Here is a 16,742-nt window from a genome sequence, read left to right on the forward strand (position 1 = left end):
AACCGTTCAGTAACAATAGAGCACAAAACATACTTTGAAACTTCTGGAAATTCCATTAAGCAGTAATGGTGAATCTGCAGTTTTCTTTAATCATTCTGTTGCGTCCTTGACCCCTTCATCATGCACATCATTACGGCTATTTTTAAACTTTCGACACCATTCACGCACAACACCATCGCTTATGAAGTTTTCCCCATACACACGACTCATTCTCCGATGGATTTCTGCAGCACTATTGCCTTCAACCTGTAGAAACGAATCACACTTGGCGGGAGCATCAATAATGGCAGAGATGATTACGTGGCTGTAGCACGCCGATTGACGCCTGAATGTCAACAATGACAGAGTGTGTAGTACGAGAGCTTCGCAGTCGCCTACAGCGCATGCCCGCTTGCTACTGCCCACATAGTGTCTGCACAGAGCGATCGGAGGTTAAAAAAAACGGCCCTCGTACCATAGCATGGTCGAGCCACTACATCCATAAACATTATTGTCCATTTTATTTTTATCCGTTGAAGTGGGTTGAACTGGAGAAGATATTTTTCTAAAATACTTTCTCGATTTAAATATATCAAACTAATTTGATTTTGGAATTCTAATTGTGAAAGAAAGATTGCAAAGCGTTCCTCGAAAATTTAATTGTGTATTTTTCATTTGTTCTAAATTGTTAGAAAAGACTTTTCATTCACATTTTTTTTTGAGAAACATCAGCGCATATTTTACATTATCTGTATCGAACTTGTGTTGAATGCAAAATTCTACTTATGTTTAGCCGGCATACTTGAAATGCATTAGCATCGTCATTGATTGCACCATGTTTCAATTTGTTCTTTCATGTACTGTAATAATCTTTCCAAAATACTACAACGTTGTTCAGTAGTCAGTTGTTTATATCAAGTCTATCAATTATTCTACGGAATTTTTCATATTGATTTTGCAGCGGGATCAATTTTATTTATCATGAAAAACCTGATCTTTGTTCGTCAAATTTTAAACCAATAAGAACATGACATTTCAATTGTATTAGATTATATTACGATTAGTATATACTGCAATAATATAATGAATATTATAATTGTTTTCTATACGCAGAATAATCCAATTTTTTTTTCAATATACACTATATTTTTGTAGTGAGGGAGCAATAAATAACTTCTAAAATAAACTCAGTTGAATACAGTAAGAAAATATAAATTATATATACTGATACTTTTCTTTTTTTTACAATTAAAAAAGTTTTATCCTAACCAAATGCATTTATTGAAATACTTACATGGGTGTGAATTTTTGGATGATTATAAAATTTCTCCAATACAGCATATTCTCCATTATCCAGTTTAAAATGATCAGTTTTATTTATGTAACTGTCACCATCGTCGTAAGATATAAAAACTGTTGACGATGACGGTAACGAGAAGCCTGAAATCGTTGGAGCTGGATCCCGAGCTAAACATATGATTATTTTGCTATTGTCTCCAACCCAGTGTACCATCAATTGCTTGTGGCTGTCATTGAGGTAATTGATCTGGAAGTAAAAGAATGCGGGTTCAAAGTTTTATCAAAAACCAACAATTTTTATTTGATTCATTAAATTAGATCACTACATTCATTATCTATTAGTAGTTTTCCTTATTGATAAAATAAAGATGTATATACTGGACGCAATATGTTTTTATTGAAAATGATGAGTCATTATTTTCCAGGAACTACTAAATTGCATGACTGCTCGAATAATGATAATTTTTAAAAGAATATAAAAATTTTACATAGGAATACCTAATCTGTATTAGTAAACAAGCATTTCTTCCCGATGACCTAACAATGTTAAACACAATTTTTTTTATTTTTTGAATGTCTGAATTCTCGTAAAGTTATCATGGAACCAGTATGAAAGAACACGTTAACATTATCTAGGTTTTCTAATCTTGTCAACGATCAATTGTTATGACGGAACGTAAATATCGACAATATTTTAATTAAAGATCTGCTGTTTCCAAAACGAATTGCGTAGAATTTTGAAGTTGTACCTTAAGCTGTACATATGTAAGTATTTGTGTAATTCATGGCGTTATATACACTACGACCTAAAAGATCTACTGTGTCCCTTTTTTATATTACGACGCAGTCTTTACAGCTGATCCTTTAAACCCACTCCTTTCAGACAGTTCGGGATGTGGGATGGCTCTAGCTGCTAAAGAACTTCATCTTCTATTTCATACGCTCCCAGGTGTAATGAAATGTTCCACAGTCTCTCATACTTCGAGTAAATGTGGATAGAGGTTTTTTCCTATAGTTAGCAGTATCGTTTATTTTTTAGTTTTTAGAAGCTTTTGTCTACAAGTTGTAACAATTTTTTTGACAATAAAGCATTTCTCTCTCATCTTCACGTTACATTCTCTAATAAACCTAGCGCCAGGTTTTTATTGAAGCAGCAATGTCACGACAGGAGTCCCCCCTTACTTTAGTAAGTCTGTCTGCTATTTAATTCCTCATGAAAAATGCATTTAGACAAACACTGCCACCGCAGAATCACCACTACTACACTAACAACGACTACAATATGTTTTATATAATTACCCACACAGATGGGTTTTTTAAATAATATTTTGATAGTAAAGCACATTTAAATGTTTATACCGACAAACAAAGCTATACACTTTGTGGCTCTGAAAATCTAAGAGCAATGCACCAATATCGGTGTTAAGGCCAATCGGGTATTAGCCCATACTCATTCGACAATAAAGAGAAACATATTTCCGAAGCTTTTAACAGAAAAATGATGGAAAGTCTCAGCAGCCAATGGCGGAGCAGAATCCTGAGCTTGTGATTATAAGATGGAGCAATTTCGCACACTGTTAGGTAAACTATGGACTTGCTGTGTGAAATTTTTGGCAAACGTCAGAATCCAACAAATTTCAATTTCCCTCGCCTCGCATTTAAGTAGATCTGATTTTTTATTAGGATATTTAGACGATAAAGTGTATGTAAGAAACCTCAGACTATTAGACGGCTGAGCCTTCAACCAGAAATTGTACGTGGTATCATAGAAAACGCGTTAAAAAGGGCAAGTCTCTCAGGTGGACAATTGAATGATACTAATTTCCAAAAAATACATTTAATGTATAGAAATTTATGGACACTGGTAAGACTTTTTCAAAATAACAAAAATTCTACCATTACATAAAAATGGCAACGTAGGCAGAAAATTAGAGACCGATAGCACTTTTACCAACAATAAATATAATATTTTAATCTATCACCAAAGAAAAATTGGACAATTATTTGGAGCCGAAGTCAATATTTACGGAATTTCAATTCGGATATCGTCGTAAAAAATCAACCATACCTACCATACTCATAAACTTGATGAAGACATTAATCAATTACTGGAACCTTTTTAACTAACAGAAAACAGTATGTAGTTTGTCGAAACATCAAAGCAAATTTCTAAGAAATGTCATTGCCTAATATATAGTATATAATATTTTGTAATAAAATTATTTCGTGTTCCCCGTCACTGAGGTTTAGATTTATTCAATACTCCATTAGGGTTAACTCCTTTATATTTTATGATGTACGATGATGATCTCAGAATTACCTGGCCCAACAAAGAAAACACACAAATTTTGGAAAAAAAATATATTTATTTTTCAACGTAATCTCCTTGTAGCTCCATACACTTTTCCCAGCGATGTTTAATAAGTTCGATACCCTTTTTATAATAAAAATCGTCAAGCTTCTCAAAATAACCATTATCTGTCAACATCACTTCTTAGAGTGCATGAAGAGCAATTCAAACTTTAATTTATCAATTTTGGCCATTGCAATAACGGATAATTATTGCCTGTAGATGGAACGGTCTTTGCCTTTTTTGGAGTCGGTTCTCCCTTTTCAGTCCAATATTTTGATTGTTCTTTTGTTTCGGGTGTGAAAAGACGTTTCATCCATGGTTATGCAACGGCGCAAAAATTCAGCTTTATTTATGTAAAACATTGCCAAACATTCAATGGAAATATCTTAACGACACTGTTTTTGTTCCATTGTGAGCAAACGCGGCACCTATCTTGAACACAGCTTTCTCATGCCCAAATTTTCAGTTAATATGCGCACTTTTGAAATGCATTTGAAATCTTCACAGGTCATACGGCATCGTTTAAACTCTGCTACTCAATATTTTACTGTTGATAACGTAGGAGCAGTCTCACCCAGATTAGAATCTGGTTCAGCTTTTATATTGGTTGGACAAATAAAAGTATTGTATCACATAATGATTACCAATTCTTTCCATGTTTACAAATTCACTGAAAACTTCACTATTGACGGCCTCCAAACAAATACTAAAACTAATACAATGGTATTTTTCAAGCAGTTACCGTAATCTCTAAGTCAGGCCAGGTACTTCTGTGATCATCCTCGTACTATATTCCAGTTTTATTGAGTTAATATTGAAATAAGAAGCTGCTTTATAATCCTATATATTAGATCTTTGCATTTTCAAATAAACTATAATTGCATTATTTATATCAAATATTTGTTGTTAATACATTTCGGAATTATTATAAAAATATTTCTAGCACTGATTGATTAGTTTTACATTTTCTTTGTTGGGGCTAGGGATATAGCTGATGTTATGAAACAATAAAATTATCATCAAGATGTCATTAAATACGATACGATTTTTTAAATAAAGCTTATGGATGGTAATTTTCCATAAGAATAGCAAATAATCCAATTACAATTGAACAATTTGTTTTTCAAAACAAAACTCCCCACTTATTATTATTTAGAAGTCTAAATATATATTCACTGTTATATAGCTGAATAGAAAAGCAGAAAAATGAACTGGAGAACCGATTTTGTTGTACTTTGACTGCCATTTAACCTGCTGACTGTGCAAACGTCATTTCTAAAATTTTATCATTTACTTCCTGCGCAGTTTCTACACTTGTAACTAGCATTTTTATAATACAAAATATTTTAATGTTAAAAGGGATGAGTCATTGTTATTGAGCAAACTGGATTTTTGCCAAAATATACATATGTGTTATTTTTGATGACAACCAGTGGCAATAAAATAACCTATCAATTTTATGTTTAATACTTTTGTTCACTTTGAGGTGGAAATACATAATATTGATAAAATATTGAGAATTTTAGGCTTAGAGAAAATTATGACTATAATAAATAATAAACTCCATAAAATGGAATAAAATTCCTAAAAGTCTTGTGCAATTACCTTTAACTTGGTAGTTTGAATAAATTCCGTTTTGTATGGAAGACTTTTGTTTTGCTTTAATATTTTCTATAGCTGGCTATTGCTAAAAACATCATATACAAGTATTCTAATTTGCATAGCTCTTAGTTATTGAATTAAAAAAAAATTACCAAGCAAAATGCTGCGCCATTTTAATTATTGGTTAAGATAAAGGACATCATTTTATCATGAAATTAGATATATATCTATAGAACTACAATGCACATTAGAATCCACAAAACTATTGCAGTAGGTTACAGGATGTTCTGTATTCTTCCAATGCGGTTTAGCCTATAAAGTTAGTTCATCCATTCTCATATATATTGATCATACAGAAAATATAATTTAAATTGATTGCAATACTTATTTATCCTTTTTATCAATGTTATTTATCACTGTTTGATGATAATCATTTTTGCTACCTGCAATTTTGCATGTCTAAATTCAGGATCTGAAAACTGAATCAACCAAACTAACAATCACTGATTATTTGGGGGATGGAATGTCATGAATGAAATGAAATTTGGATAGCTTGAGAACCAAGTGGGTTTTGTATATCATCATATGATATTTTATATAGTTTAACAATAAAATTAATTGTGTTTTTCGTGATTAGAAATGAATATTTCATTTAGTATATCAAAATATGGAATATTTATCAAATTAGTTCAAAGAAAAAACTTATTATCCTACAATTAGTTATCCAATTCATTAAAAAAAAAAGCACTGCAAAGGAGTTTAGTTAGCACTGCTATTTTTTACAAATTTCTCTGTTTGATTCAACTTACAACTATTAAAAATATTAAATTTATTTGATTCAATATTTGCTAACAATTATCTATTTAAGTAGAATTATATACTTAACAAATAAAAACTAACAATAATTTATATTTAAGGATAAGATTGTGTATATGTATACAGAAATAAATAGAGTTGGTTTTCTCATATTTTATCTTTTAATGCAAATTGATGCAATTGTGTATCTAAATATACCCTTCAATTTTATTAACTTTTCTTCATTAAACTTTGTTACATTGTGAAAAACAAATGTTTCTTTTGTGGGTTTTAGACCACTTTTTATGAGTAATATTTTGTTGTCCTAAAATTAATAAAGAAATTGTTTTCCTTATTATTCCATCAGAAATAGTCACATCATTTGAAATAATGTGGGAGTGGTATTTTAATATTTTATTTAGTCTACCATAGAAAATTAACTGACTAAACAATTATTTATGAATAGGTCACACATTAAATCAACATTCAACTTTTCATGCAAAATCAGCAGCTTTGATTGATAAACAAAGGTTGAAATAACTTTGAGACACATTCTAGTGGTAGCACTCTAAACAAATAAACATAAATTGGATATATTCTATTGAACATGACATAAAAGAGAAAATATTTCATGACTTGCATGAATTTCCTCATAACTGTAGCTTTGATAAGAAATAAATAACAAGGTATAGTATTTAAGAGAGAAAACTCTCTGCTAATAATAATCACAGCATTATAACTAAAGTATTTCCAAGCAATTAAAAATAAATGTTCTATAGTTTTTCAGACTCACTAAACCATATTATAAAACATTAGAATGAATCGATGTCTTGTTAAGGCATATATGTGTTATTTTTATGCAACTGCTCTTAATTCATAATTAATAAAATAGGAATAACCTAGATCAATCTAAGATTTCAATTATCAAAATGGATACATTCCTCTACTAAACCAGTAATAAAGTTATACTATCTATTAAAAATCTAAAAGTCGTAGAAACATTCACAATTATTAGGAAATGATTCATTTATATCCTTCCTGTCTACTGCATATTCCTTACTCAATACAACTAATCATTTTTATGAACCCATATAAAATAGAAATTTATCTAATACCCTCATTCCCAAAACCAAATCAATTTATGTAAAATTATTTCTAAATCACTCCTAAAAAAATCAATTTTCTATTTTTGATAGAATTATGAAAGAAATGATAAATTATCCAGAGCCCTATATTATTGCAACTAAAGGACATAATTGAATAACACAAACTATAATTTGTATAAAAAGTTTATAAAATTTGTTTAATCAGGTCATTGAAAAAGAAATAATCTATTATTGTTAGATTTCAATATACAAGTCTCATTTAAGCTTTTTGAAAATAAGAGTGAACTATTATATATTCTTGTTAAAATCAACTATTTTCTAATGGTTGAAAAAAGCCTTGGAAGTTAATGTATTTAGTGTCCTAATTTATTATTTTTTCTTGAATATTAGACCACAAAAATAGGTGAAAAGTTGTAAAACTAAACCACAAATAAATATATTTTTCTCATCTTAGGATATCTTTAAAAAGTTATGAAACTGAACAATTCTACTAAGATATATAAAGAACAATAGACATACATGACTATTGATTCTAAGATGATTATTACAAACTAAGAAGCGTTTATAGTTTAAAAAATGTATGTATGCATTACAACCTATTTTTTCACCTAGTCAAATCACATACTTTATTACTATCTAAGGCTTTTATTTTTGAGGACACAGTGGTTCCAGATTTTTGGGGTCCACCAGTTGAAAGAATATAAAATTAATAGAGTATTATAAACAGACCAGCCTATGTGATTATCATCAATATGAATTACCATTATTTAATTAACTTAAACTTTTGTATTCAATTTTCAACAAAATTATTAAAATATCACATTACTATTTAAACACACTGTAGGTGAATGCTGAACATTATGAGCTTGAACTACTATATCCATATAATTGAATGTTCAATATTAGTGACAAATTTGAATATATTTTATAAATAATAGGCAAGTATCAATAATTTTGTAAAGCTATCAAGCAACAAAGTAATGTATTCATAGATAAATACATAATATTATTAAATGTTGCATAATTATCTTAAATTATAAGAATTGCAAGTGCCACTTAAATATGATCTCTACATATATTACTATGGGATTCACTAAATGTATTAATCAGTACTCAAAAAAGTGTTGCAACAAATTTCAAGATATTATTTCATGACTTGTAAGAAAGTAACAAAATTGGGGTAGCTATTTTTGTATTAAAAATTACCTACATTACAATAATTCCACGAATTGTAGAAATTATAGAGATAAGAAATATATCAATAAAACTTGAGTTAAAATAATGAAATAAAATGGTTTAAGCAGGAAGTATGCTAATTTTTCAATTACCTTTGTCACTATGTTTGATGCAGCACTTGAAACTTCTCTCCTCTCTCGTCTAACACTTTCATGCGAAGGAAAATTACTGGAGACAGCGTCAAATTGATGAGATCTCTGAAGTTTTTCAACATCGTCAAGATTTCCAAAAAGAGTTTTTACATTGTTTTCAAATCCTACAGTTAACAAAATCGCCGATTTTGTAAAAAGTAACAAAAATAGCACTAAATACATTGTCTTTGTTTACATTAAAATTGAAAAATCAACGTTTTAGATCTAACAAAAGATTTACACTCGTATCCTTTCGTATTTGAATTAAATGTGCAGACTTAAAAATTCTCACACTAGTACTTTGTCAACAACTACTATTATACAAAAATGTAACTTAAATTGACACGACTTATGAACTAATGACAGCAAAATACAGTAGACTACCATAGATAAAATAAAGAGGTTCGATGAATATGCAAAACCTCCTATGAAGTTACTACGCAACCAGATTCCACAATTACTAAGGCTTTTAATGTGAATGTAACTACTTGAATAGATTAAAAATTTCATGGCAATATGAATCTCTCTCCATAATCACGTATTCGTCTGCAGCACACATTATAGTAATAATGAATGGGATAATAGATAAATTGAAAACTCGAAAAAGGACAACCATTGCCAAGGTTGTATATACACTGCCACTTTTTAACTAACGTTAAATTTTAACATAATTCCACTATCCTTTATCTATGCATAATTCAATAGTGATTTGATGATTGCTTAAATATATTGAATGAGTCTTAAATTTGGTATTTAAAGTACAATTACTATAATATTGTATCGAACAAGAAACTTGCGAGCATATGAACTCCTTGAACCCCATAGATACTGGTGTTCATAAGAACTTAGAAAGTGGAAGGCGACTGCAAATAGGGGTTAAGGTTTCTATTTCCCGTTTCAGTGTTAATCAGATTTATTATAAAATTCATCCTAAATGGTTTTTTATTGATTTTTTAATCTTAAAAATGAACGTTTATTTTCAAAAAATTATATTTGGACGTATAGCATTACATACATCGTCACTTCCGATAGAAACAAAACATAATCTACAAAAAATTGTGGGAACCTAGTAACCTGGAAACGCGATTATACAGGTCTGACAGATACCAAACTTTTCTATTAACTTCGATTAATTTTCACGAAATGTCGGAAGATAATTTAATTGGAAAACGACCTAAGACTTCTGTGAGTATTTTTGGAAAAATTAATATCCTTATTGTCCATTTTCTGAGCTATTTAATTAATCCACTTATGAACAATACAACCATATTGACTACTAAATTTGTCAAAAACTAAAATATTGAAATTAATGTTTTGTTGTATTTTATATATTACAGCCTGAGAAATTAGTCACTGAAGATTCAAGCACTAACGAAAAGAGAAAAGTAAAAAGAGTTAGTTTTGCCAGTAGCAGTTTTGTTAAGTAAGTTATTTTTTAGACTCCTAAATTTCAAATATTTTGGGCATGTTTCAAAAAAATAATTGTATCAAGTGAAATGTGATATTAATAGTTTATTCTGTAGTCATATATATTCCTGGGTAATATATTTATCAATATCAATTGAGTGGAATGGTATTCTAATTTCGAAGAGCTGTTGATTTTCTGTTATTGATCTGACTAAAGTCTATGACTATTGAAACCTGATATTCTCTTGAAAGTTGAAAGTATATAATGTTCTGTTGCTTTAATGGGAAGATTTGTTTGATCCTTTGATCTCTTGATATTATGGATATTTGAGTTAAACATAAGAATTGTATTATGAAATTCATGAAAATATGATCAGTTGCAAATTCTCTTAAAAATATCTATAACAAAATATTTGGCCAGTGGCGGATTTAAAGATTGGTTATAGCTATTGAAAACCTTTATTCTCGAAAATTTCCCCTACAAAGAATTATTGAAAGACATTGTGTTAAGCAAAGTAGAATCATGTACTACTTTTAAAGTAAGGTTAAATGTGTTATAAAATTATTCAACACTTATATAATATGAATAAAGCTTACACAGTGAGTAACGTTTATGCATATTTTATTTTTTACACTAACAGTTTAATAACAAAATCGTTTATTATATTGTCATATGAAAATTGTTCTTTATGTCTGACTATGCATAAAAGAGCTGAAGCCTTAAGCATTTCTCAACTCAAAGTCTATAGTAAGTAGTTCTTCTCTCTATTCAAGCAAGAAAAGCTTCTTTCTCATTAGCAATTTTACTAATTCTGATTCTAAATCAATTTTATAAGAAATGAGAATTTCAATCTACATCTCTTATAGGTCTCATATTGCTTTGCTAACTTGGACATGAGACAACGAGAAACGTATTAACTCTGAAATAATCACTAGTAGCCATTCCAATATATTCATTAAGTGGTTCATGAAATCTTTTTTGTTGTTTTTTCATTTCTCTAGTATATATTTTCTTTAAACTCAATTCCATCGCATTTTCTTAAAAAAACTTTTTAATTTTCTTATGCTGGTCATACAAAATCATCTTTTTGGTGTGAGCAATAATTTTTTTCAACCTTGTGTATTGAAATAAAACACTGCGGAACAAAATTTGCCGCCCTAGGCTACAGCCTACTCTTCCTGCTGGTAAATCAAACATCATGTTTGGCATATAGTGACAAAATTGCCAAATAATAATTTTGTTTGAGACATACTATTAGTATTTTGTCCAGGACTAAAAATTGCCAACTGTCCCCCTTTGGAAATTCTGATGAAGGCTATTAATAGGAATAGCTCTTAGCGATGTTTGATTTCTAAATAAGCCGAGCTATTCTTGCTACTAGAACTGATTTGACTACTATATATTTTTTAGTATACGTAGGACTTAGATGATTACTGTGTAGTTGTGGTAAAATCATCTTTTCAAACTAATTTTGGAAAGACTATAACAATGAAATTTTTTCTAAAATATTTATTGTTTTGAAAATTAAATGTACGTTTCAGTTTCCTCAAAGTTCTGTAATTTTATGAATTAGGTGTCAAAAAATGAATCTAACATACCTTGCAGGCCATTTGCAGTTGATCCCGAAATAAATACATTATGGGATGACACTTACGAAGAAGAACTCCATGATTCAGATAGATCTATTTGCAGTACTTTGGATCAAAGTTTCTTAGAAAATGCAGATTTTGAAGAGTATAATAAAGAAAATTATAACCCAACTAAACCATTTTTAACTGAAGATAATATAACATTCAGGAAAAAAATATTTAAAACTAATTTAGAAACAAAAGGAAATGCTACCAAGTCAAATATGAATGATACACCTAAAATTACAGATAAACCCAGAGAGGAGATAAACAAAGAGTTGTCAGAACAAATGTACACATCTGTTGGTGCATCAAATGATATTTATCCAACAGAAGTGGACAACTCGCAATCATCTACAGATTTTATAAAACTGCATTTTGAAAGTGATGGGACTACTTTCGAGAACATTTTTCCAGCTACGTGTGAACAGATCAAGTTATATAAAACTGTCACTGACAGGAAATTGGTAGAAGATTGTGATATCAGAGGTAAATTGAATTCTGATGACATTACAAATAAATAATTTTAAATTGCTTCCACATGTCTTCCATACCAAAAATACATCCAGTTCATTATTTGAGGTTTCAAATTAGAGTCCTGAAAATTCAGAGGAATTTGGAACTAAACTTTCAATACTTACCTGTAAGCAAACTTCAGACTCATGGACTATCATACTACTGAGACTTATTCTTGTTATAACACACTTGCACCATATATACAAGCAAAAGTTTCATGAAAGAACTAATCTTTGAGAATTTTCTATGACTGTTATTTCTCAATTTTTATCTTTCAAGAACACAGACTCCATATTGACTACTAGTACACATAAAACAATTTGACTTACATGTATTTTCTAATTCCAGTATGCTTTATACATATACATAGCATTTTCAGGCTTGTATTATTTCTAATTCCTTGAGAAAAATTCTTACTGTACATCCAGCCTCCTTGAGCATTATTAGTTTTCTTTAATTATAGTATTTGGGATTGCAGTTGGAACATCCTGTAAAAGAAATTTACTTTTTGTCTAACAATATATGTTAGGTTAGCTGCTGATAATTTTACAAGCGCGGGTTAACCTGAAATCGCCAATTATTAAGAATAACTTTCTAAGTAGCAGTCTACTAGCAGGTTTCTAAGCAGTCTTTTTTAAAAATTATTACAGAAACTGAACTGGAAGCTTTTTCTACTTGAACTTTGTATTAAGTTAAAATTTCTGGAATCGTTCATGACATTGAATACACTATTTACTATTACCACTACATTAACACTCACAATTACACTGTAAAGGTAAAAGCTGAAACTCCAGTCTCTGAAGACAGTTGGTTATTGAAACACATGCCATACTGTGTAATTATGAGTTTAAACATTTAAATGACATGTAACTTTTAGTTGACACTGGTCCTCTAACCTCACAGAAATACAATAAAAACTCAACAGAAAGTGAACAACAATGTAATACAATACATGACAGTTATTCAGGGAAATCATTTCATAAGCAAGCCAAAGGGGTACTGGATTTGGCCAAAGTTTCAGATTCCGATATATATACAAATTTATTGGATAAATTGGCTGAAGCAGACCTGAGAAATTTGGAGCTGTTAGAATCTTCAGAAAAGCCTAACGAAACAGCTGCTGCTGATTTAAAAGAAATGCATCAATTAGAATTAGGCTCTGGTGCTGAGTATGGGAGCAATTCTAAAGAAGAAACTGAACTTTCCGATGCTGTTCTCCAAACTTTGAGAGAACTAGTTGAGGAGGCGGTTACAAGGTAATAAAATTTCGAATATTTACTAGTGCAATAACTATAGTGTTCAAATAAGTGAAATTTCTTTAATTTCTTAGGCCTTTTGATATATTAATGCATCTAAATGTTCTTGATTTTAGGTCTCTTCTGTTTTAAAATTAGATTTTTTTTTATAATTTTTAAAAGAAAAATAAATTTTTTTTATTTTTCATTTAAAAATTATCAAAAAAAACTATTTTAAAACAGAAGAGACCTAAAATCAAGAACAGTTAGATGCATTAATAACTGAAATTATTATTGTAGGTCTGCCGATTACTAGGAGTTTGTTAAATTTCATAAACATGATTACTGTTTTTAAATCTTTTATGCAAAAGTTTCTTTCACAGTTAGTTCACCCTGATGAAGGATATTTTGGATGAAATCTCTATGATAGGTAAGCTTTGAGTTTTCAGAATCAGATCATGATAGAGATGAGGTAAAAATGGTGGAATTTATTAATAGATACAGCTCTACGGTTGCAATTTTCATCTTGAATCAAACAATATCAATAGAGTTAACAAATATACTATATTAATAAATTATTAACCAAAGCTAGTAAAATTGAGTTGCAATACTAAGTAGAGCTTGTGTATTGGATTGTTTATTCTCTTCTAATAATTCCATCTACTCATAGAAATATTCCTTTCAGTCTATCCTAAGAAAATCATATTTTTCTATGTATTCCCATGTTTGAAGCGAATTATGTGTGATTTTATTTCAAATTGAATTAATTTTCTGCTAGTACAGGGTGCGGCAGCATAACTTCCTTTTTTCAAAAGTTAATAAAACTTATTGTATGAATCAGAAAATTTTTATTCGTTTTTTATAATACAGGCACATACATAAAGTTTTGTTTTACTGAGTTTTGAAGATCAAATCAGTTAGGTGACGTCCCCCATTCTCCATACACTGAGTAAACCGATTTCTGGCGTTTGTCATGACTCTTGCCAGCATAGCAGGCGTTATGTTGGCAATTTCTTCCTGGATGTTCGTCTTCAAATCTTGTAGGGTCCTTGGACGGTTCACATACACACGGGATTTCAAAAAACCCCATAGGAAATAATCACAAGGGGTCAAATCGGGAGAGCGGGCTGGCCACTCCAAATCGCCCCTAATTGAGATAAGGCGCTCTGGGAAGTGTTCCCTCAAAACAGCCATCGATGTTCTTGAAGTGTGTGCCGTTGCTCCGTCTTGTTGGAACCAAGTGTCCCCTAAGTCCAACTCATCTAGCCGTGGGAAAAAAAATTCCTGTAACATGTTTACATACCGGTGCGAATTCACTGTCACTGTGACTTCATTTTCCTCAAAGAACCAGGGACCAATAATTCCACGTGAGTAAATTGCACACCACACTGTGACTTTAGGTGAATGCAAAGGCCGTTGATGCAATTGTCGAGGATTGGTATCAGCCCAGTAGCGCATGTTTTGTTTGTTTACGGATCCACACAAATGAAAATGGGCTTCATCACTAAAAAAAACAATAGCGTCCTCAGGAACGACTTCCAGAAAAACCTCACACGCGTTCCTCCGAGAATTGAAGTCACGTTCAGAAAGTTCCTGCACAATTGCCATCTTGTATGGATGAAAATGAAGATCATCATGAAGTATTCTCCTCACAGAACGATCGGAAAGTCCAAGGGCAGACGCATGTTTGCGCGCAGAACGCCGTGGTGATCGCAACACTGAAGTTCTAACTAACTCAATGTTCTCCGGTGATCTAATGGGCCGAGGGACTCCAGTTCTTCGTCTTGTCACACTTGCAGTTTGTCTGAACGTAGTGACCCACGTAACAATTGATTTCCGGTCCGGGACAGGGGCCAAGGGGGCTAAATTAAAGCGATTCCGAAAGGCGCGCTGGGTTGCGATCACAGAACATCCGCTCGAAAAGTAAACCTCAACGGCAAACGCACGCTCCTCACTGTTCCAACGCATGATGGCGACTGAACTGTGCCGGGACAAAACTTTATAGTCCCCCCTCTCGAACGAGACCACTAGCACTCCGTTACGACATCTACCGACTAAATGGCGAACTTTTTAAAAAAGGAAGTTATGCTGCCGCACCCTGTATTACGATGTTCTACCGCACCTGCGTAGAAGGTACGACCATTGGAGCAGCTGATCTGTCCTTGAAAAATTCTTTTCTCGGTTTTTAGAAGGGCGCAAATAGAAAATTTGACATAATTAGATGGTACAAATTAAAATACAACTATTTAGCCCTTGATTTTATCAAAATTTTTCATTTTACTGTCAGAAGTATACGTTTTTCGGGATTACTGTTTTTTCTTATTTTCTCCATTTGTTTGGGGGTTGCAATTATTTAATAGTATTTTTCGGGTAGTAAAAATAAAAACGAAGCTATACTTGTGCGATTTTTCTATACCTTCTATAGCTGTTATACCTGTTAACATAAATGGACTTTGTCTTTTTAGTCTGATGACAAGTTATTTGGGAATAAATTAAAAACCGATGAATCAAACATACTATATGAATGTTTCGATTTTTATCTTCCAGACAGTAATGGTTGTACAAATATAAACAAAGCTATACATGTGCGATTTTTCTATAAAATCAATCATTATTCTAATAGGACCTTTCCGATGTCTACCAGGGTAGAAAGGATCATACTATTAAGACAGATCTATTTCTATACATCAGAATATGCAGATCATGATCGGGTTAACCCGATCATAGTTTCTAAAAAGTCCTGTAAATATATATCCTTTTTCCACACAAAATGCTCAATATTTTTTCTAATTGCTCTCTTACACTAATAGGAAATGATTCATATTTTATAAACTGTTTTCAAGTACATAAAAACAAATTTTGACAACTATAAGTATAGTTTAAGTAAACTCTCCGATTGCGCCAATTGTTGAGTATAAAACCTAATTGTTTATTGATTTTAGTGTTATCAGCTCAAGATATGTTATTGAAGAAGTAAATGAGTACATACTTGGGAAATTTTTGGTGTTTCAATAAATATGTTCAAGAAATAGGCAAACCTGTTTCCAGAATAGAAGATGAATTTTCGAAAAATTTTTATTGTTCAAATTATTTTGTATTTAAATTAATGTTATTTTCAATAAAATATATGTTGATACAATGTTTTAAACAAACGTAGCACCGTTCCACTAGATTATATTCACTACAATTCTTCCAAAAAAGGCTTTTCTGGTTATATGTCGCGATCAAGATTATATCTCTTTCGAAAAAATGTGACGTTGATTGTTTTTTTGTCGATGAAAACATTTTTGATGGTACGTAATATGTATATTATATAACTGATATAAGCAATACATGCATTCATTGTCAACAATGTCAAATATGCTATTTTGTTAGTTATAAGATGCAAGCAAAACCATTTGCTTTTATATTGATACCACTCAGCATAATTTAAAGTTTTCTCATTCTGGAAATT

At 30.8% G+C, this 16,742-nt stretch overlaps 2 protein-coding genes across 4 annotated transcripts in view; one reads left to right on the forward strand and one right to left on the reverse strand.

The window, feature by feature from the left end:
• Positions 1-8,888, reverse strand: part of LOC130901717 (sortilin-related receptor-like) — a 32,186-nt gene extending 23,298 nt beyond the window's left edge. Inside the window, exons 1-2 of the mRNA XM_057813271.1 lie at positions 8,463-8,888; positions 1,274-1,525 (exon numbers count right to left, since the gene is read on the reverse strand). Coding sequence (XP_057669254.1) covers positions 1,274-1,525; positions 8,463-8,684 — 474 coding nt within the window. The 5' untranslated portion in view covers positions 8,685-8,888. The remainder of the gene's footprint in view (positions 1-1,273; positions 1,526-8,462) is intronic.
• A 291-nt stretch (positions 8,889-9,179) lies between these two features.
• LOC130898194 (uncharacterized) lies at positions 9,180-16,427 on the forward strand. Of its 3 annotated transcripts, none has more exons than XM_057807291.1 (6): positions 9,180-9,686; positions 9,839-9,924; positions 11,515-12,026; positions 12,931-13,309; positions 13,589-13,718; positions 16,231-16,427. In XM_057807291.1, exons 1-5 carry the CDS (start codon positions 9,645-9,647, stop codon positions 13,602-13,604), a joined length of 1,035 nt encoding a protein of 344 aa, XP_057663274.1. In that variant the 5' UTR covers positions 9,180-9,644; the 3' UTR covers positions 13,605-13,718; positions 16,231-16,427. The 3 variants fall into 3 exon arrangements, with proteins under 3 accessions (XP_057663274.1, XP_057663290.1, XP_057663283.1); XM_057807307.1 differs by having other exon boundaries at positions 9,195-9,686; positions 13,075-13,309; XM_057807300.1 differs by having other exon boundaries at positions 9,226-9,686; positions 13,069-13,309.
• The last annotated feature ends 315 nt before the right edge of the window (positions 16,428-16,742 follow it).

Source organism: Diorhabda carinulata, chromosome 1 (genome assembly GCF_026250575.1).
Source record: "Diorhabda carinulata isolate Delta chromosome 1, icDioCari1.1, whole genome shotgun sequence".
Lineage (NCBI taxonomy): Eukaryota > Metazoa > Arthropoda > Insecta > Coleoptera > Chrysomelidae > Diorhabda > Diorhabda carinulata.